General features: G+C 41.5%; 1 protein-coding gene across 8 annotated transcripts in view; it reads left to right on the top strand.

Annotated features, from left to right (window-relative positions):
- Positions 1–23,802, top strand: part of LOC122564798 (regulator of G protein signaling 3) — a 289,256-nt gene that overhangs the window by 236,074 nt on the left and 29,380 nt on the right. For all 8 annotated transcript variants that reach the window (XM_043720037.2, XM_043720031.2, XM_043720035.2 and 5 more), the window contains one exon: positions 11,835–12,491. In XM_043720037.2, the coding sequence (XP_043575972.2) occupies positions 11,835–12,491 (657 nt within the window). The remainder of the gene's footprint in view (positions 1–11,834; positions 12,492–23,802) is intronic.

The following is a 23,802-nucleotide window of genomic DNA, read 5'->3' as shown; positions in this document are numbered from 1 at the left end:
TTCAACCGATGGTCAATAAGTCAAAAGCTTGATATGGAACCTGTCCTCTTTTATTGCATTTTATTAGTGAAGTGTACCAAATAGTAACACTCAAAACTGTCCCAGTAGTGGCACAGTCTAATAGTCTTTGAGGTTAAGTTAATTAATTGAGTTCTCCTGTGTTCCATGACCGAGGGAAATATGTAAATTATTTACTACTTCATTATTGTGTGTATGGAGTTGAAATTGCTGGCTTGTTTCATAACCCCACTTAAGTTAGTCAGTTTATGCTAGACGCACAAGTTTCCCAGAAGTCAGGACATTATTGAACACATGTTGTAACAAACACAATGTTGCATGTGTAAATGACCATTGAGTCTCCAAATCTGATGACCCTGTCTAAAGTCTGCATTGTCAATCTTAGAACCTCGTTAAGCTTAATCATTTATTAGCATCATAGCATTGACTTATTTGTGAGGGCATTAACAGCATAGGGTAGTATTGCACTCTACCCTGTGGCTGGATTCATAGGTGAGTGGAGCCAATAAAATTGAGAATAATGCCATGGACACCTTTTCTGGCATCTTGCCACTAATTAATGGCCACTTGACAGCCTCTTCCAGCCTTACCTGTACTTTTTCTGCAGCAAGTGGAGAAAAAGCCAGGTTTGAAGCCGAAAAGGTGTCATTGTTAAGGCTGTTGGCAGGAAAAGGGTTACCTTTTTGTTTGGGGCTTTTGGACTCATTGGAGGTCCCCGTACATTCACTCTCCATATCTTCTCTCCCATCCATTCACACCTCACACATCCCAGTCTGTCCACCTGAATCCCCACTCCATTGGATCCTCCTCACTGGGTCTAACAATGTAACTTCAACTTGGCACTCCATCTAGCTCCAGTGACCAGTTCCATTGTGTCCTTCTGCAGTCCCAACAGCAGCCACTGCTCCCAGTGGCACCAGTGGGAAGAGAGAGCTACTAGCCCTTCAGTTGACTGGCACTGCTGTGAATTGAGACTTCTACCCTGACATGATCAGAAGTCTCACCCACAGCCAAGTAATGTCCTTCTGCACATTAAAAGGCTTTATGGCAGGCCCCCACCACAGGGTGGATTTCTTGCTGGGTTGAGTTGTGGTGGAAGTCCTAGCAACACGCAAAATCTTGCCATTGAGATGTTGGCGCTACCAGATCTTCATCTGGATGACTTACAGCAAGGTAATTGGGAGCTATTATAATTCATTAACTATATGCTGGGATTTTTGCCACCATGTTAATAATACCAGCTTGAATATTCTGCAACAAAAGTAAGAAACGAATTTGTTTAGTCCATCAAATGCACTAATATGTTATTTTGGAGTGTACTGACTTGTGTCATATTGAATAGTATGAACAGAAACAGCAATGAGATTTTTTTGGTGGAGTTAATTCAAGGTGTATGGATATTGGAAATACCATACTCTTCTTTATTCCATGGGATCTTCGGATATTTAGATTAGATTACTTAGTGTGGAAACAGGCCCTTCGGCCCAACAAGCCCACACCGACCCGCCGAAGCGCAACCCACCCATTCCCCTACATTTACCCCTTTTACCTAACACTACGGGCAATTTAGCATGGCCAATTCACCTGACCTGCACATCTTTGGATTGTGGGAGGAAACCGGAGCACCCGGAGGAAACCCACGCAGACACGGGGAGAATGTGCAAACTCCACACAGTCAGTCGCCTGAGTCGGGAATTGAGCCCGGGTCTCTGGCGCTGTGAGGCAGCAGTGCTAACCACCGTGCTGCCCACATATGTACATGTGCTACAGTCCAGTGGACCAAACCAGCGTAATATCTATTTCATTACATCATTGTATTTTGCAGTCTCAGTCTAAATTTCATTGCCAATTCTTCATTGGAGATTTTTTAACCTTCCAATTTATAAATGTTCATCTACATAAATTAAAACAAGCAGATGAACGTGTTAAAGACATAATAAATTTTGAGGTACATTTTGAATCCATGGAATATTTAAATAATGAATATTAATCAATGCTAAACTATTGATTCAAACTTAACAACAGTGCCAGAATCAATCATTTCAGCTCTGAAAAAGTTAAGTTGGAAACTTCAAAGTACGATAATTAAGACAATACTGAAGGAATGCTTTTTGTTAAGTTATTCAGTGCATCTAATAAGATAAATAATAACACTTGCTAGTCCACCTGAGTATTATTCTTTAAATATGTATTTAAATATAGTATGTAAATCAACCCCTCCTGCTGTGCAATGTTGTATTAGATATTTCCTTCAAACTCATGGTCATGAAACTGCAGCAGACAAATACTTGGCAAGAACTTTAAAGGTTAGATTCAAAATCTCAAACAGGGCCATTCTGTCTGGGTGGCGAAGGCACATGTCTTTGTTTTCTGTCTTGCATTGTTTTAAATTACTTGAAATTAAATACATTTAATCACAGATTTTTTCAATGCAGCGTTGAGGGGAGAGGACAGAGATGAGCAGGCTTTAAAAATAGTGTAGCTGGCCAATGAGCTAGTTTTATGATGCCACCTTTGCCATCAGTGATTCTCCTCAGGATTGGAAAGGCAGACTTTAGGAGCCTGTTCAAATTTTGAATGAATCTGATTTATTAGATTGTCACCTTGTTAAGGGATAATTGCAATTTTGGTGGAGGCAAATGGGTCGCAAGCTGGATACAGCCTAGGGCACAAAGGTGGTAATGTAGCTACATGTTATTTATGATTGTACCAGGATATTAGGTAGGCCCATGAAAGGAGATATGGTTGAGAGGTGCTCGCAGCCATTGGGTTATAGGTATACCGGATACAAGGAGAGTGGTCAGGCAATGCAGAGAGTCTTGACTCTCCAGGCTGAGCATTAATCTAAAAGGTTGAATATTCTACCAGAGAGAAAATCTCATACATTCAAAGTCCTAAGTCCTGCTGGCCCATATGACTTGAATAGAATCTTCCATTCTCAGCCAATGATCACAGATTGTCTCTGTAAATTCTGACATGTGAATACATCTGTGATATGTCTGTAAAGTCTGTTTTCCTCTAATTCCTGAAGCTCTGCATCTATGTGCAGCTGATGATAGCTGTCTTCCATCACCCAAGGTGGACTGCTCACAGCTAGCTCTATCTCTCTTGTCTTGTCCTGCTCACTAGTGCTTTATCACTCTATTTAAGCTTGTGAAAGATCTCACTTATGTGAGTATATTTGCTCTATTGGAATGATGTCACAGTGCAGGGTCTGTTACCTTGGTTCTTTGGGATGTCCCCAATGCCATGATAGGACTGGGTATTCCCCCTCTATATTAGAACCTGAGAAGAAGGAAACCTTACAAACAGAAGCCCCTATGTGCTGTAGATTCCCAATGCAGCTGGGTCTGCAATGCACTTCACCCCTTCATCCACAGATAGCAACATCATCATCTTTGCTCCAGATCTGCTCATCTCCCCATCTCAAACTTGCTTGTGTGGATTGCTCTGTGGGATCACGTGAGCAGTTTTCATGCCTGCCTTTCCATAGCAGTGGCAATGGAAAGATAGGGTGGGCCTCCTCTAGTTAAAGCCTACTTTTGACACTATGTCCCTTTTTCATGCAAGGTCAAAAGAGAAAGATGGGGTTGAAACAATGCTGGTCTTTCTGAACAATTCCAATGACTAATACGCATGAAGGAGCATGTCTCAGTTTGGCAAGTCCACAACAACTACTAGGATTATGAGCCATATCTAATCAGAAAGTATTCTGGGCACACGTTACTTGTATGTTCAGGAACAGCATGCACCTTTCGGTACCTTTGGTGGAAGTTAATTACCCAGAAGCCTTGCACTCATTGTTCCTCAATGCAGGTCATTGAAACTTTCATGGCACTGGTGTCAATATCTTTGGACCACAGTTTTGCTGCTGACTGTTTCAGATAGCTCCAACTATGCTTAACCACTCCCTCACAGCCCCTAAAGAGGACTTTGAAGTCTATCAGCAGAGAATTGAGGGAAAGCTCTGCCCTGGTTTGGCTAAGCCTCTTCCAAATGGCAGCTACGGTAATAGCTGCATGATGCCCTTCAGCCCACACTTGCAGAGTCTCACATCCACATCTGCCAATTGACTGTTCAATCCATTCGTCCACTAACTAGCAGCTCCACCTCCAGAAAAATCACAGTTTGTGACTGCTTACCAGCTCCATCTCTTGGCAGAATTTGAATCAATCTTCGCTGTACTCGCTATTTGCGGCAAATTTTAAAACCACCAGCAGCACAGTTTTAAACTTTCCTTGATAATTGCAAACTTTAATTCCTGGTAGAGTTACAGTTATTCATCCTGGTATCCTTTCCATGATTCTCATTTCTTTAATGAGATTAGATTCCCTCCAGTGTGGAAACAGGCCCTTCGGGCCAACCGACCCTCTGAAGAGTGACCCTTCCAAACCCATTTCCCCTCTAACTAATGCACTTAACACTGTGGGCAATTAGCATGGCCCATTCACCTGACTTGCACATCTTTGGACTGTGGGTGGAAACCGGAGCACCCAGAGGAAACCCACGCAGACACAGGGAGAATGTGCAAACTCCACACAGTCACCCGAGGCTAGAATCGAACCTGGGACCCTGGTGCTGTGAGGCAGCGGTGCTGTGAGGCAGCAGTGCTAACCACTGAGCCACCATGCCGTTCATGGTGTGCCTAGGACTGCTGCCACAGTTGAAAGTGGATTAACCAAGATTCATTCAAATTGAGGATAATTTTTTTATTTTATGCTAAATTCCATATATGTATAATTTGAATTTCGCTCCATCATCAAGGTGCAACTTAAAACCAAATCTTTGACATTAGTTAAATGAAGGAAAATATGGAAAGTGCACACCTTTAATTTGAGGTTTTTAATGAAACAAAGATCAACAAAATAATCTGTCCCCACCACACTGGGCACAGTGGGTATACTTTTTTCTGCTCAGGGAGGATAAGCTTGGAGCAGTAGGGAGTTGTGTTCTGCTTACATCAATTAAATGTTAATTGGATGTTAACCATGTGTTCACTTGATAAAACACTGGTCTCTTTCTCTTAAAATTATGATGGTGTCTCCATTCTGCTAACTGATACAGGTATCTCATTGGACATCACAGTCCAGAAATCTAAATTTATACTTCCACCCACCAGGGGTGCCTGTAGTTTAACCTGACATACAAGCTTCCTATTCAGAGGCAAGAACGATAATGCAGAACCAAGGCTGTCTGTTTTCATAAGCCCATTGCTATAAACAAACAACAAATTCTAGAACTTCACAGTTTTGATTTGAGGTTATGATAGGTGTTTTTTACTTTTTAAAAGGTTACTTTTAGAGGGATGGCAGTGAAGGCAGTGCAATGTTCCTCTTGCAACATGTTTGAGGTGAGGGATGCCACGGTCGTCCCTGCTGATTACACTTGCAGGAAGTGCACCCATCTCCAGCTCCTCCAAGACCGTGTTAGGGAACTGGAGCTGGAGTTGGATAAACTTAGGATCATTCGGGAGGCAGAGGGGGTAGGGAAGTAGTAACTCCAAAGATTGCAGAGAGATGGTTGACAGTGAGGGGGACTGGGAGGAAGCAGCCAGTGCAGGGACCCCCTGCGGCCGTTCCCCTCAAGAACAAGTATACCGTTTTGGATACTTGTGGGGGGGGACGACTTACCAGGGGTAAGCAATGGGGTTCAGGCCTCTGGCACGGAGCCTATCCCCGTTGCTCAGAAGGGAAGGGTGGAGAAGAGCAGAGCGATAGTTATTGGGGACTCGATAGTTCGGGGCACAGATAGGCAGTTTTGTGGGGGCGAGAGAGACTCACATTTGGTATGTTGCCTCCCAGGTGCAAGGATACGTGATGTCTCTGATCGTGTTTTCCGGGTCCTTAAGGGGGAGGGGGAGCACCCCGAAGTCGTGGTCCACATTGGCACCAATGACATAGGTAGGAGGAGGGCTGAGGATGTTAGGCAGGCTTTCAGGGAGCTAGGTTGGAAGCTCAGAGTTAGAACAAACAGAGTTGTTGTCTCTGGTTTGTTACTGGTGCCACGTGATAGAGAGTCGAGGAATAGGGAGAGAGAACAGTTAAATGGGTGGCTACAGGGATGGTGCAGGAGGGAGGGATTCGGTATCTGGATAACTGGGGTTCTTTCTGGGGAAGGTGGGACCTCTATAAACAGGATGGTCTACACCTGAACCTGAGGGGCACCCCCAGTATCCTTGGGGGGAGGTTTGCTAGTGCTCTTGCGGGGGGGGGGGGGTTAAACTAACTCTGCAGGGGCATGGGAACCTAGACTTTAGCTTTAGGGTGCAGGACCTGGAGTGGAGGAAGGTTAGGAACATGTCATCAATCTCAAAGGAGGGTGCCTGTAAACAGGAAACTGTCTTGAAGTGTGTATACTTCAATGCAAGAAGTATACGAAATAAGGTAGGCGAACTTGCAGCGTGGGTTGGTACTGGGATTTCGATGTTGTGGCTATTATGGACACATGGGTAGAACAGTGACAGGATTAACTGTTGCAGGTACCAGGGTTTAAATGTTTTAGTAGGGTCAGAGGTGGGGGTAAAAGAGGGGGAGGTGTGGCATTGCTTGTCAAAGCTAGTACTACAGCGGTGGAAAGGACGATGGATGAAGACTCGCCATCTGAGGTAGTTTGGGCTGAGGTTAGGAATAGGAAAGGTGAGGTCACCCTGTTAGGAGTTTTCTACAGGCCTCCTAATAGTTCTAGAGACATAGAAGAAAGGATTGCGAGGATGATTCAGGAGAAGACTGAAAGTAATAGGGTGGTTGTTATGGGGGACTTTAACTTTCCAGATATTGACTGGGAAAGCTATAGCTCGAGTTCGTTAGATGGGTCGGTGTTTGTCCAATGTGTGCAGGAGGGTTTCCTGACACAATATGTAGACAGGCCAACAAGAGGTGAGGCCATACTGGATTTGGTTCTGGGTAACGAACCAGGCCAGGTGTTAGAATTGGAGGTAGGTGAGCACTTTGGGGACAGTGACCACAATTCTAGTGATAGAGAGAGATAAGTGGCACTGCAGGGCAAGAGTTATAGCTGGGGGCAGGGAAATTATGATGCGGTGAGGCACGACCTAGGATGCGTGGCTTGGAAAAGTAGGCTTCAAGGCCTACTTTTGATATGTGGAGCTTGTTCAAGGAGCAACTATTGAGTGTCCTTGATAAGTATGTACCTGTCAGACAGGGAGAAAAGGGTCATGTGAGGGAGCCGTGGTTTAATAAGGAATTGGAATCCCTTGTTAAATGGAAGAGGGCGACCTATTAAAGATGAGGCGTGAAGGTTCAATTGGGACGATTGAGAGTTATAAGGTAGCCAGGAAGGATCTGAAGAGAGAGCTAAGAGCAGCAAGGAGGGGACATGAAAAGTCCTTAGTTGGTAGGATTAGGGAAAACCCTAAGGCTTTCTATAGGTATGTCAGGAATAAAAGAATGACTAGGGTAGGAATAAGTCCAGTCAAGGATAGTAGTGGGAAGTTGCGTGTGGAGGCTGAAGAGATTGGGGAGACACTGAATGAATACTTTTCATCAGTATTCACTCAGGACAGGACATTGTTGCCGATGTGAACATTGAGTCACAATTAATTAGAACTTTGAGGTATATAGGAAAGAGGTGTTGGAAATTCTGGAAAGGGTGAAAATAGATAAGTCCCCTGGGCCTGATGGCATTTATCCTAGGATTCTCTGGGAAGCAAGGGAGGAGATTGCAGAGCCATTGGCCTTGATTTTTATGTCCTCGTTGTCTACAGGAATATTGCCAGTAGACTGGAGGATAGCAAATGTGGTTCCCTTGTTCAAGAAGGGGAGTAGGGATAACCCTAGTAACTATAGGCCGGTGAGTCTCACTTCTGTTGTGGGCAAAGTCTTAGAGAGAATTGTAAGGGATAGGATTTATGAACATCTGGATAGGAATAATGTGATCAAGGATAGTCAGCATGGTTTTGTGAAGGGCAGGTCGTGCCTCACAAACCTTATTGAATTCTTTGAGAAGGTGACTAAGGAGGTAGACGAGGGTAAAGCGATAGATGTGGTGTATATGGATTTTAGTAAGGCAGTTGATAAGGTTCCCCATGGTAGGCTACTGCAAAAAATACGGAGGTATGGCATTGAGGGTGAGTTGGAGGTTTGGATTAGGAATTGGCTGGCTGGAAGAAGACAGAGGGTAGTAGTTGATGGTAAAGGTTCATCTTGGAGTGCAGTTACTAGCGGTGTTCCGCAAGGATCTGTTTTGGGACCATTGCTGTTTGTCATTTTTATAAATGACCTGGAGGAGGGGCTAGAAGGTTGGCTGAGCAAGTTTGCGGATGATACGAAAGTCGGTGGAGTTTTTGACAGTGAGGAAGGATGTGTCCGGTTACAGCGGGATATAGATAAGTTGCAGAGCTGGGCAGAAAGGTGGCAAATGGAGTTCAATGTAGGTAAGTGTGAGGTGATTCACTTTGGTAAGAGTAACAAAAAGACGGGGTACTGGGCTAATGGTCGGATACTTGGGGGGTAATGTGGATGAGCAGAGGGATCTTGGTGTCCATGTACACAGATCTCTGCGGTGTACATAGTGCGGTGAAGAAGGCATATGGCGCACTGGCTTTTATTGGTAGAGGAATTGAGTTCCGGAGCCCTGAGATCATGTTGCAGTTGTATAAGACTCTGGTGCGGCCGCATCTGGAGTATTGTGTGCAGTTTTGGTCGCCATACTATAGGAAGGATGTGGAGGCACTGGAACGGGTGCAGAGGAGGTTTACCAGGATGTTGCCTGGTATGGTAGGAAGATCGTATGAGGAAAGGCTGAGGCACTTGGGGCTGTTTTAATTGGAGAAAAGAAGGTTTAGGGGTGACTTGATAGAGGTATACAAGATGATTAGGGGTTTCGATAGGGTTGACCATGAGAACCTTTTTCCACGTATAGAGTCAGCTATTATGAGGAGGCATAGCTTTAAATTAAGGGGTGGTAGGTATAGGACAGATGTTAGGGGTAGATTCTTTACTCAGCGAGTCGTGATTTCATGGAATGCCCTGCCAGTAGCAGTGGTGGACTCTCCCTCTTTATGGGCATTTAACGGGCATTGGATAGGCATATGGAGGATAGTGGGCTAGTGTGGGTTAGGTGGGCTTGGATCGGCGCAACATCGAGGGCCAAAGGGCCTGTACTGCGCTGTATTTTTCTATGTTCTATGTTTCTATGTTCTATGTGTGGTAGATCTACAAAATGGAGCACATACCATCCCCTCTGCCCTGCTAACCAAAACATTACCAACAGAGTTTAGCTGTAAATATGATGTTGACAGTCGTGTCAGAACATACATTGTAATTATCTCATTTTTGATAATTTTATTGCAAAATAAAAATATAGAATTCACAAGATGCTAGTTTATCAATTGTATGACTTTATGCACTGTCAGATGATACACTACAGTGATGATGTCATGAGCACATCAGTTTAAGGTGTCCTGGCGTACTGACCATAAAGACACAAATTAAGAACCGTAGCAGTTTAAGGAATTTTATTTGATAAATGGCCTGACAAAACTGCTATTTTTTGGGGGGGAAAAGAAGTTAACTGATTCGCTCGTAGAAGGTAATCATACAGATTACCTTCTATAACTCCGCTGCCTCTATTCCACAGTAAGCTGCATTTTACCAACTCTCTGGGGACAAGCTAGAAAATTAAATGGCATGCAAGACAGTTGTCAAAGAGAGGAGGTTGTTTGGAGTGTTCATCAAGTTCCCACAATGTTGCCAGAAATGAAATACATGGAGGGTTATCTATCTACCCAGAGACCAATCAATCCATTTCAGGGTATCTTTCCATCGATAGTGGTATTTTAACAGTGACACATGACCCCTCCACGACATGGGATGCCCTCCAGATGAATCCTGTCAGCCTTCCTGTGCCGTCATGGTTGGGGGTGGCTGCTATTTGGGCAATATGATTCACTGAGTGAACGACAGCTGCCTCCTTGGCTGCTTCTCTCCTTGTTTTCAACAATCTCTCCCATCATCATTGTACTCCCCTCCCCTGATAAGGCCTTCCTGACTAGTCCTCACGCTCCCAGAACCTGCTTATCCAGTTGGGAGAGGGGCATGTTTTCATAGTATCATCTCTCCTTGAGACCGTCCTAGTAGTAGCTGGTTCTCCTAATGGCACTGCTGAATTGCTGGATTTGCTGGCAACTTCTGGGGATAGGTGCCCATCCTTTAAAGGAACAGAAGGCCTGATGACAGCTGTTTAGGTGAAGGCAGATTTGCCCATGGCTGTTGAGCCTGTCATCATTGCTTCATTCACATCAATATAGTTAACTCAGTATCTCCAGAGCATCCCATGATGGATTTCAAGTTGTGTCCTACCAGTGATGTCATTCCCAAACATAACTTTAGTATAAACATTTGAATTCTGTACTGAAACAGAGTCAATGCTCAAAGGGCCAAATTTAACTTTGAGATAAAATCTGAAAGCAAGCTGCTTAGTATCTCAGAAGATCTTGATTTTTGACATAATATGCACTTCTGGGATTATGGATCCTGCCTTTGAATTTCAAGTTTTAACATTAAAAATCCCAACTGTCACAACTTTACAGGGTCCAGTTTTTCATGGGAATCTAAGTTAAGTTTTATCATATAAATGTATGAAATTTATATATTTTTTCAAAATGTGTATCTGCAGCAACCTACCGTCAACAAATTCCTGATTCACAAACTAAAACTGCCTCAATCTTGACTCTGGATCCTATAGTCAGGGGTTTATTTAGATTTGAAAGAAAAATAAGTTGAGATCATTTCGTTCAAACAAAGCTTAGTTCTGTAATCTAAACATTATTAGGTTTTGAATTTTTAGATGTTGATGAATCTGCATTTAAAGTACTTCAGTTTTTAAAAGCTGAATATGTGAGATTAGAAAGTTGGTTAGCATATTAATGGAGGAGGATTTAACACATTCCGAGGTGTTTCTCGTGCACTATTTTAGCAGAGGTGTTAACGTATTTAGAATGAACTGTTTTGTTCATATAGAAAGTGGACAAACTAGGCTTTGCAAAATGTAAGTAAGGTAAATCATTAAACATTATTGGTTGTGTGTTGCTAACCAGATCATTGCCTAATTATATATCAGTTCCCACTGAAATGACCAATACTAAAGTCATTGATACAAGATTGATGTGGAGCAAGTGTGAAGTATTAACAGACCCATTGAGTTAAAAATCGTATTTGGCACACATTAATGTAACCCTGCTTGGGAAAGTGCAGTGATTTAATCAGCTGGCTAATTATGAACCAACCATCCACGCCCCAACCAACCTTTCTTTCCACCCCCCCCCCCCCCCCCCCCCCCCCCTCAAAAATTTCCTTTGGAATTAATGGACATATACTTATCATTGGATGTGTGCATCACATTCCACCTGATGGCTAAAGTTAAAATTAGCATTCTAAAGTCTGCATTTCTGAATTTATTCACTTTTGTATAATGTGTAATATATCTGTCAATCAGGCTGACTTCCAATTGGGACACGACAAGTACAAATGCACATGTCACAGAATTAAAACTTTGACATGCAGGGGAACCCGGACTTTCAGGTTTCCCTCGGAAACTGTATTCCCTGTTTATGAAACCTGCCATTGTAAATACTTGGGTGTTTGAATTTTTGCTTATAACTTCAGTCAACATCACTAATTTTTTTTATTATTAGCACTGAGAACAGATTTATCTTCTGTAAATAAGTAAAAAAAATATGTTTTATAATTGAACATGTAATTGATATATCAATGAATTCTTCCCCATTTCAGATTAAACCACGATAATTTAAATCAATGTATTCCATTTTTCTCTTTTTTTTTTCCCCCTCTGAATAGATGCTTGACCCAAAATCAGATGAACAGTCGAAAATGCTGTCTGAGGAACAGCTTCCAATTAGTAGTGCCCAGCTAACTGGTAAAGAAAATGGTGAAAATGAGAACATCTCGGAAAAAGAACAAGTTCCTGAAGGAGAAAATGATTCTGTAGAAGGGGTGAAAGAAAATATTGAAAATCCAAGTGCCATAGAGTCACAGAATCCTCGAATGCCATTCAATATACCTGAGGTCAGACTTGACAGAAGCTTCAGCCAAAGTGCAGATGAACTACCAATCTTACAGATCGATGGTGATGATAATGATGAGGAGGAAGAGGAGGAGGAAGAAGATGATGATGATGATAGTGATGATTGTTATTTGGACAGTTGCACTTCTAAACGACGGAGTATGATTGAAACATCAGATTGTGAGAAACATAGTACACTTTCTGTTCAGAACTCACTACGACGTCGAACCCATAGTGAGGGCAGCCTTCAGCAGGAAGCTAAGGCACAATGTTTTAAATCTGACAATGCACTCAACTGTGTAGGGTGTGATGGTCAGAAGGCAAAGACCAACTGGGCTCCTCCCTCTCCAACAACTCTCAAAAAGGAGCTAGCTATTGTGAAAAATGGTGGTTCTATGCATCAATTGTGCCTCATCTTCTCTGGGCGTAAAGTGAGTACTCATTTCTTTTTATTTCTCAGTTCAATGCTGGTCTTACTTACTAGTAAAAACATTTGCATGTGTATTTGTTTATATAGAGGTACTAAAAAAGAGAAGAAATTCTAACGCTTATGCTATAATATGGTGTTCACCAGAAGTCATCATTGGCCCGCTACACAATAGGGTGGAGCCTAAAAGAAGAAATAATGGGAAGTTGTCAGAAAGGAACAGTAACAATCACGGGAGATTTTAATCTACATATAGACTAAAAAGTCAAATGGGAAAGTTTGTTTGGATGAGTTCATCAAATGTTTTTGATACAGTTTCTTAGGACAACACATTCTGGAGCTGACCAGAGAATGTGCTATGCTAGACCTGGTATTGTGTAATGAGATAGGTAATAAATGTTCTCATGGTGAAAAAAGCCTCTAGCTAGCAGCAACTATGATAAGATTGAATTTTGCATTTAGGAAGAGGAGAGTTTTTAAAAAAATTTTAAGGGGCAGCTATGAGATCAGACACTACTAAAGTGATCTTGCAAATTAGATTAAAGCATAGGTCAATAGAGATGTATTGTCAGATACTTAAAGATAAAATAAACAGACTAGATACATTCCAACGTGTAAGAAAAAATCCAGTAGACCGATCCATTATCTGTGGTTAACTAGAAGGGTTAAAGACTATCAAACGTAAAGAAAAGACAATGACACAAAGACAGGTGGTCAAATGATTGACCAGGATATAGAAAAAAGTAGAGTAAATAAATAGGAGGGAAAAATAGAGTACTGGATAAAGCTATCCAAAAAGCTAGATAGTAAGTGTTTCTATAAATAATTTTTTAAAAGCCTTATACAAAAGTGAGTGGGGAATTGAGAATGGAAAATAAAAAGATGGCTGCTGAATTAAATGGTTAGTTTGCATCAGTTTTTAGAGCTCAGAATGTGCATAATGTCTAAGAATCAGCTATAAATCAGATCAGGGAAAGAAATGAGGCACTCAGAAAAATTATCACCAGAAATGTAATACTGAGTAAATTCTTGGCGTTGTGGACTGTCAAGCTTTGAAGTCCTGAATCAAAATGGTTTTATAAAAGGGAAATCATACTTAACCAATGTTTTTGTAGTTCTTTGGGTAAGTAATATAGTGTAGATCAAGGGGAAGCATTGGATGTACTGTAGTTAGACTTCCAGAATTCAGTTGATACAGTGCTATATCAAAGGTTATTGTGGAAAATAAAATCTCAGTATAGTAAGTAACATATTGGTCTTGGTAGAACATTTGCTAGCTAACAGGAAGCAAAAATGTGGATGTAATGAGTGGTTTGCTGCAGGGATTGATGTTGGGACTTCAACTTTTAACAATTTATATAAATCATTTGGATGTAGGAACAGAAGGTATAATTGGCAAATTTGTTGATGACACAGAGAAAGAAAAGAATATCGTCTGAAAATGATACAAAGACTCCATATATAAATATAGATGGGTTAAGTAAATGAACAAAGATCTGACAAATGAAGTAAAACATGGAAAACTGTCCATTGTGGTAAGAGGAATAAAGAAAAGGAGGTGTATTACCTAAATGGTGAGAGATTGCAGAGCTCTGAAATGCAGAGACATCTTGGGTGCCTTAGTGCATGACTTGCAAAAGGCTAGTACTCAGATACAGCAAGTAAATAGGAAAAGTAATAGAATGTTATCATTTATTATGAGGGGAATTGAATACAAACGTAGGGAGTGTTATGCCTTCACTTATAAATTGCACTAGAAAGGCTGAGGTTTTGGAGGTGGTTTTCATTAAAGAGAAGGCGGTTAAGAGATGACTTAATAGAGGCATACAAGATGTTGAGAGGATTAGATAAGGTGGGCAGTGAGAGCCTTTTTCCTCGGATGGTGATGGCTAGCATGAGGGGTAATAAATATAGGACCGATGTTAGAGGTAGGTTCTTTACTCAGAGTAGTAAAAGTGTGGAATGCCCTGCCTGCAACCATAGTAGACTCGTCAGCTTTCAGGACATTTAAATGGTCATTGGATAAACAAGTGGATGATAATGTTGGATTGATGGGCTTCAGATTGGTGTCACGGGGAGGTGCAACATAGAGGGCTGAAGGGCCTGTACTGCGATCTAATGGTCTATGTTTTATTTCCATTAATATCGCAAAAAATGCATTTCTGATAGAACGAACCCCAACTTCCTACCATCTGCATATTTCTGACCGGTAGATGATACATCTACAATCATTGAAACTGCAGCTATGTGTAAGGATTTCTTTTCATACATTAGTATAATTCATACCATACGCACATTTGCACCTGAGATGGAGCACTCTGATGCTTTTCCTTTCCTCAACGTGCTGGTTGATACATCAGCTTTGCAGTGTTATCTACCTTAAGCCCACATGTGGTAGTCAATATACATGCACTCAAAAATTGGCCTTATCAATAACTTGTAACTATTTGCTCATCCTTTTAAGCTTGAAGCAAAAATATGGCTCACCAAATTTATCCTGTGGGGTAGTGGGTATTCTGAACTGATTATTGTTTGTTGTGTATTGTACTGACTCACAAATGGACCCATAGGCTGCCACTTTTGGAACTGAGAAGCATCTGGTCTATTGCACATTAATCTGGAAAGATATAGTGCCAAAAAAGAAATAAAACAACAGGTTAAGCAAGTCATTCATGCAGTTATACAGTGGTGACAAGACTGGTATTTTCAAATCTATCAGCAAGTTGCTCAGTTGGTTGGATGATTGGTTAGCATTGCAACAGCATGGATTCAACTTCTGCATCAACTAATGTTACTATACAGGACTCTTTCTCATGTGCTCCCCTTGTCTGAGGCATGGTGATGCTCAGGTTAAACTGCCACCATTGTCTAACGAGAGAGAACTGGTCTATGGTTCTGATAGGACTATAGTGACTTTCTACAATTCACAAATGTCTCTATCATAGAAGAGAACATTACAGCGCAGTACAGGCCTTTCAGCCCTCGATGTTGCGCTGACCTGTGAAACCAATCTGAGGCCCATCTAACCTACACTGTTCCGTTATCATCCATATGTTAATTCAATGACCATTCAAATGCCCTTAAAGTTGGCGAGTCTACTACTGTTGCAGGCAGGCTGTTCTATGCCCCTACTACTGTCTGAGTAACGAAACTACCTCTGACATCTGACCTATATCTATCGCCCCTCAATTTAAAGCTATATCTCCTCATTCTAGCCATCACCATCTGTGGAAAAAGGCTCTCACTGTCCACCCTATCCAATACTCTTAGCATCTTGTATGCCTGTATTAAGTCACCTCTTAACCTCTTTCTCTATCATGAAAACAGCCTCAAATCCCTCAGCCTTTCCTCATAAGACCTTACTTCCATACCAGGCAACATTCTGGTAAATCTCCTCTGCACCCTTTCCAATGCTTCCACATCCTTCCTATAATGTGGCGACCAGAACTACGCAATACTCCAAGTGCAGCCTCACCTGAGTTTTGTACACATGCAACATGACCCCATGGCTCCAAAACTCAATCCCTCTACCAATAAAACCTAACACACTGTACACTTTCTTAATAACCCTATCAACCTGAGTGGCAACTTTCAAGGATCAATGCATGTGGACACCAAGATTTCTCTGCTCATCCACACTACCAAGAATCTTACCATTCGGCCAGTACTCTGTATTCGCTACTCCTTCCAAAGTGGATCACTTCATATTTTTCCGCATTGAAATCATTTGCCACTTCTGCAGCTTATTTATGTCCCTCTGTAACCTGCAACATCCTTTTCGCACTGTCCACAACGCCACCGACTTTAGTGTCATCTGCAAATTTACTAATCCATCCTTCTATGCCCTCATCCAGGCCATTTATAGAATTGACAAACAACAGTGGCCCCAAAATGGATCCTTGCAGTACACTACTAGTTACTGAATTCCAGAATGAACATTTCCCATCAACCACCACCCTCTGTCGTCTTTCAGCTAGCTAATATCTGATCCAAATCACTAATTCATCCTCGATCCATGCGCCTGTATTTTCTGCAATAGCCTACCGTAGAGAACCTTATAAAATGCTTTACTGAAATCCATATACACCACATCAACCGCTTTACCCTCCTCCACCTGTTTGGTCACCTTCTTAGGGAACTCATTAAGGTTTGTGAGGCACGATCTATCCTTCACAAAACTGTGTTGACTATCCCTAATCAAATTATTCATTTCTAGATGATTATATCCTTTCCAAAACTCTGCCCAAAACGGAAGTAAGGCTCACTGGTCTATAATTACCAGGATTGTCACTACTTTCCTTCTGAAAGAGTTGCTAAACTATATTTTATCCCTATTTATGAGCAGTTTTTATTTTGATGGCATTTGTTAAGGGAATACTGTTTGGCAAAATACTGGGAGATGTCTTCATCTTCTTTAAGCAATACCATGAGATCTTTAACATTCACCAGGTTGGACAGAGAGGACTTTGGTTTATAATTCCTTTGAAGTAAAGTATCTCCAAGTGTGACGTGGCTTTGGTCGTTGATGGTTATATCATTCCAGTTTATGTGCTTATAAAACTAAATCTGCTACCATCACAATACATAATTACACGAAGAGATAAATTTTTCTATGGTCCTATAATCCTGCCCAACTAGCTACCTGACGAAGGAGTGGCGCTCTGAAAACTTGTTCATCCAAATAAACCTGTCAGACTATAACCAGGTGTTGTGTGATTTTTAACTTTGTCCACCCCAATCCAACGCCGGCATCTCTGCATTAAGTCACAGGAACAAGGAAATCCTTGGTTTTAGTTACTTGCACTGTTTTTTTTCTTTCAGTAGCATCTTAGAAAGTGTTCAAAAGTTTATAGTTTACCTTAAAAATTCATGGTTATTTTCAAAGGAATACATTAGACCTAAAAATGCCTTTACTATGTTGTCAGTCCTCAGTGCTGATCTATCACTGGACAGAATTTTCTCATTGTGAATGATTTTACTGTCAGTCACACAATATTTTGCTGTGTTAATGTATATTCTGCTCCAAACTGTAATATACAAATGATCAAGGAACAAGAATTGGCCACTCAGTCCTTTGTATGTATCTTAAGCTACTGATCCAAAATTCTTGTTTTGTGCTCACCAGGCAGCAGCCATTCCCAAACAGTGTCTTCGTTAAAGTGCCTATAAAATAGCACAAAACGAAATGTTTTGATCAGTAGCATACATATCAAAGATGATATTGTTTTGACTTGGGATGGGGTTTTGTGACTCATGATGAAAGGATGTGTTCATGATTTCATTTCAATGCAAACATCTCGCTTTTCACAACAAACAACAAAATACATTTGCATGCACTATTTGTAATTGCACAGATGCTTCCAGACCTGCTAAGTTTCAGCAGCAATTTCTGTCTTTGCTTCAGATCTCCAGCAAACATCATTATTTGTTTTATTTTAGCAATGGACTGGTTGTTGTATGTCAGCATAGCTTTTGCACTTGGTACTCATTACAAGCTATGGACTAGCTGATGTGGTCCTTGATTTCATTGCTTCAGGTACATCCGTTACCACCTTTAGCATCTGTCCTCTAGACTCAGTGAGAATTATTTTATTCCCTTTGAACAATGTGCCATCTTGGGCCGTTAATTCTAAGTGTGAGTTGTATCTTTCTGAGTAATTCATTTGATTTGAGCAAGGCACTTATCTGTTACATTCAATATCTACTGAGTTGATGACTTCGAGTTGCTGACATGAGCTGCTGTTTCATATTGAATCTTGAGGATGTCTTTGTCATAGCATTCTCTACTTTCTTCATCAGGACGTTGCTCTTGACAACCTCTGCATCCCTTGCTTGTATGTTGTGTCCATAAAAACAGAGCAGCATTCTTTGAAAACATTTTGGAAAACATATGGAAAATGTTTTGAAATGGTTTGTGATAAAAATGTTTACAAGCAAAGACAATAATCAGATATTCTTCCTCAATCTGAGCATAGGCTATTTCATTTGTGTTAATGCCTGGAATGCAAATACAATTAGTTATCCTTGCAACATTAGAGTTGCTCTAAGTCTGTTCACTCTGTCATCCCATTACAGGTTGACTTTATCATTTACAATGTAGATTTCAGCACTGCTGTTGACATCACTAGTTGTTTAACTTCTGTGAACGGTACATCTTTGTTCTGTGCTCCACATTACACATCTTTGGCATGAGTATACGTAATGGTTCAAATTGGGCAAAATGTTTCTGAACAGTTGACAAATCCATTAATGTTTTGTACTGTTGTTGCATTGCTGCTGCAGCTATTACATTTTTGGAATCTGGGTAAAGACTTTTTGTTATCAATGTGTTTTATTTCAGGGATATTTAAGTGTAAACTTCCCTTATTCAGCTTCAGGTTCAGGTTCTGTGCAGCGGTCTCACTGGGTTTTCTTTGTGTTCAAAAATGGCTTCTTCCATACCCTGTTTCCATATTCATAATGTAGTAGGTTGTCCACTATAGCTTCCATTCAAGGGACATCAGTATTTCTAGTTGTCTATGTTGATGTACTTCTGGAGCCTTAGATATGTCAAATAGCATATGCGTGCCTGAAGGGTGTCCAGACTGTAATTGCTGATGTTTTCGTTCAGCTTCACTTGCCTGTGAGCATCTGGAGTAGTGAGGCATTGGGCCAATTGGCCCATTGGGTCTGCCCTGCTATTCAGTCATGGCTGATAGATTTCGATCCTTTTGGTTGATGGACGCACTCAACCTTCCAGGTTGTTTCGCTGTTACCGTGCTGCCAATGGATTCTCTAGGAGTTCTCATTTCCCTGATTACTCACTTGCATTCCAGCTCTTCTGTCTTGTCTTTCAATTTGACCATGAGTACAGCTAGAACTTTCTTCACTAGATGCTGAATTAATCTTGCCTCTCAACTGCTTCAGAATGATATTCTCCTGGAAGATATTCTAACCCTGTAAAGACATCATTGCACTCCTCTGGGGTCTGTTCAGCCAATGGTATAATGTGAACCATCACAGATCACTTTTGCCATATCGAGGGTTACCATTCCAAACTTTAGAGATGCTTCACCTGAAGTGAGTGGCTGTTGCTTGCTGTCTATGATCTGGACTCAAGATGCTTATTCAGTTATTGTAGTGAGTTTGCAGAGTCAACTGCCCTTACAGCAGTAGTGTGCCAACATATCATCTCAATCTTACTTTCAGGATTTTTGGATTGGTATGTTAAACCATTTCACACAGGTCTGTGAAGGTCGTGATGTAGCCAGGTGCACATGTGTCTTTCTGACACTTTATATTAATCTCATGTTTTCCATCTGCCATCCTCATTCCAATGATCACAAACCACATTCATCTAAAACCAGCCAGTTGCATGGTGCAAACTGAAACATCAACATCTTCAGCTGATACGTCTTCAGTAGTCCTCTGTAATTACTTAATGTGCTTCCTTCTCGCCTTACACTTGTGTGTAAATTCCTATTCTTGTGGTGAGAGCACTGTTTTCCTCATGCCAGGCATGTTTTCTCCTTTGCATGATGTTCTCCAAAGTATTTGTAACTTGTTCTTTATCTGTAATTGTTCTGCTCTTTGGGCCTGGATTATCTCTGAGCATAATGCAATATCTAGGAGAAAGTGAGGACTGCAGATGCTGGAGATCAGAGGTGAAAAGTTTGGCACTGAAAAAGCACAGCAGGTCAGGCAGCATCCAAGGAGCAGGAGAATTGACGTTTTGGGCATAAATCCTTCTTCAGAAATGCAATATCTGCAGTGTTCTGCAATGGATATGTTCTCACTGTTGATTGGCAAACTCAGTGCTCTGCACATATCAGTTGCTTCTTGAGAAAACATTTCTCTTTTCTCAGGGAGAGGAACACACACCCAGCTCATGGACTGAGCCAGGCTGCATCTCCAGGTGCTTCGCTTGCTTTCATAACCCTCACAGCATCCCTGTCTTCTATTGGCTTGCCTTTCCATTTTGCACTTTGCCCTCTCAGGCAGTGGAACCAGATTGTGTTTCTGCTGTCTTGCCATGACATTTAACGTGCGCACACAGCTAGGAATTTTGCCATGATTGCCAGCAGGCCTCTGTCAAATCAAGTAGGGTAGCCTTCACTCTGGGGAATCCCAGCACTGTAAGTCAAGGGCAGCCTTCTACACTAGTACTGTCCTCCCTTTACTGAGGTGTGGTGACCCTCAGGATAAACCACCAACAGTAATCTCTCTCTGATGAGAGAGCAGTCCTTTTTAGATGGGCACTGACAGAATCAGAAAATGCTGGTGAAATTCAGGAATTGGCAGCATTGGTGAAGTGAATTAATGTTTCAAGTCCAATATAACTCTGAATGTTTCCAGGTCTGCTGTGCTTCTCCAGTACCTTGTTCTTATTTCAGCTTTTCAGCATCTGCACTTTTCAGATTTTAAATTGCACTGACAAACTTACACCACTAGATGGGGACTGGAACTTGAGTTCAGGAAGGAATGATGCCAGGAGAAAAATCGCCAGGACCTGTGAGAGAGTGGGAGGCAAGGATGTGGGGCAGAGGTTGGGGTTGGGAGGTGTGGGTGCAGGTGCTGGGCGGAGGAGATGTCAGGTAGCAAGGGTGGGAAGCAACACCACAGTTGGGTGGTAAAGCTCAAATGGCAAGGGAGAAGCAAAGCTCAGGAGCCACCATCAGAAGAAAGCCAGTAGAGAAGGTCAGGACCAGAAATCAGGACAGGAAGCAAAGCTGAGGACCACAGCTAAACAAAAGAGAGAGAGAGAGAGGGTGTGAGTAGAGCACTGGGAAAGGTCATCTGACCAAGTAAGCCACAGAACAAGAAATCGGCCAATGTTAAAGTGAAACTGACAACATGAAATGATTAAATGATACTATTTTATTAACAATGTTAAAATGAAACAACATGAAGTGAGTCAACTACCACGTAAGGAAAATCCTAGAATGTTCTGTGCAGAGAGAGAGAAGGGGGCAGAGAGAAAGAGAGTGTATCAAAATAAATACTAATGGATTTTACAATAGTTTTGCAACCAGTGATTATTGAATATACAATGAAAAATTAAATTTTAACTCCTGTTTCAAAAATTCATAGGACTTGTTTTCTGGTTCTTTCATAATCTTGCATGCTTAATGAAATGCCTTCAGCATTCAAACATATTCAACTGTGTTGCAAAAATGATAGAGAATCAATATGATGCACTCAGGATGGTAGATACCCCACAATAGTGCACATAATATCACTGTTGCAAAGTTTTATTTGTGTAAGTTGATATGGTGAGCCATATGGAAACTCTACTGTTGAAGCTTAAGCCCCAAAACCACAAGGTTGCCTGTGCCATTTCAGCAACTTCCTTTCAGCCCACATACAGAATGATACATTGGAAGGTTTGATAAAGAAGTCAACATCTGATTCACCAATGGTCAAAACACAAATGTTGAAGCAAGATGCTGTGAAGTGAATTCCATTTTGTTAATGAAAGTTGTCTTTTGCTGTTTGTTGCATCCATGAGGCTGCTGTTTTGCACAGATATCTGTCAGCACACGTTTACACCATACTGTAGGATGTATAGTTCTATTTATGCTCATTAGTTGAGGTCACAAGGATTGTCTGCCACAGCCTACACATTTTTAATCCTCCCACAGAACCAATCATATTTTCCACCCAGCATTCTACTTTTTCATTGTTACTCTTTCTGCTATGATGTTTTGCTGCTATTTCGAACTATTCTTCATTTATTGGATTGTACTTCGTATCATTTGGACTTTGTATTGCCTCTTCCCTTTTAAATTTTTCGCATTTGTTTTTACAAAATGACCTTTCACAAAATTACTGGTTATGAAAACATTAATTGATAAACAAGCAATGATATTTTGGTCAAATATAAAACCAGGATAGCATGTGGGGGCGGGGGGATTAAATTTGTAACTTTCTACATTGGCATAAAATTGCCAATGCAGGACTGTCTCTGTTCAATTTAGAAAACACTTGGGGTGGAATCTCATGGGAACTATGTGAAAAATGTGGAAGAATCACAAGAGAAGTACAGTGAGGTCTTTCTCAACATCAGGAGTGATTAGTTGCATTTTCCAACAGAGTTTCAAACATTGAGCCAAGATTCTTGTTAAGGAGGGCAAGCTGCCTGTCAGTTTTGTGAACTGCAGATCTTGCCTTTTTAATATGCCACTTCCTTTTCTTCCCTGCCATGAAGGAACTAGACGTGACTATTCCTGATATGAAAGTCAGAGCAGGGATCTGGTGACTCCAGCTCACCTTTCAATCTCCAGAATTTCATCTTGGACCAGCACCAGCATCTTGGCAGGTTCCAGAGGCAGAATTCATGCACATCCCGTGTCCATAGATTTTGGTGTTGGAGATTTGCCACCTTGGGATCATCATGGCATCTCCAATCCACGTGAACCATACTGCTGCACAGCAATGCCAGCAGCTATCATTGTAATGAATTGATCCATGCTTCCTCTCAGAGCTGCTGACTGCTTCTGTTTGCACTCACTCACTCTTGAGTCTACCTGGATACTAACAGCTTCTCTTACTCACCTTTTTGTTTTGCATTTTTCCACCTCAGCCAAAACTATCACCTTCATTATATAGCAGTCTTGCTTGCCTTTTAGCACAGGCACCATGCTGTTAAGCTTGCCTTGGTTGTCAGGAGTTTTCAGTCATTTCAAGAGAAACACCTTACAGTCAGGGAAGTAAGTCCAGGACAGCCTCTAATGCCTGTCCCAGCCATTTGGCATAATTAGTCAGATGCTTGGGGTAATATCGGGCAGAATCCTAAACTCATAAAAGATGAGGAGCTGAATGACAGTCAACCTACTCTTTGTGCCATATTGTGAGCTGCTTTCTTCTGGAGAGAGAGAAAAGGAGACAAAAGTGGGTCACATCGCTGTTAATGTTGATGCAAGTTGGAGAAAGGTGATAAGAAGATGTCTGGATAGTGAGTAGGAACTGCAAAGGCCATGCAGGATTAGCAGTATGGGGTTAGAGGATGAGACCAAGTGACAGAAGATGTTGCATATAATAGTGCAAGTGGTAGAGTATGAGCCTTAGTAAGGGGTGGATACAGCAGAGAGAGAACATAGTGGCACGTAACCGTGATGAAGTGGAGAAGGCCTTTGACATGCTTATACTATTGGGCATTCCATCAAATGGCTGAGCCTGACTAAGTGTCATTGCCTTCTCTTCTAGTCCTGGAAAGAAGGGTGGCATTCCTCTGCACCAGTGCATTCACCAAGATGTCCAGGTGTCTACGCAAAGCAGTGTGCCAATTTCCCATTATCTGGCAAGTCCACAGCTAATGTCATGAACTGAGCAGGGCT

The sequence above is a fragment of the Chiloscyllium plagiosum genome, unplaced genomic scaffold (genome assembly GCF_037043375.1).
Source record: "Chiloscyllium plagiosum isolate Xiang-an unplaced genomic scaffold, Cpla_swu_hap1 HiC_scaffold_21, whole genome shotgun sequence".
NCBI lineage: Eukaryota > Metazoa > Chordata > Chondrichthyes > Orectolobiformes > Hemiscylliidae > Chiloscyllium > Chiloscyllium plagiosum.
This window is presented reverse-complemented; position numbering and strand designations above follow the sequence as displayed.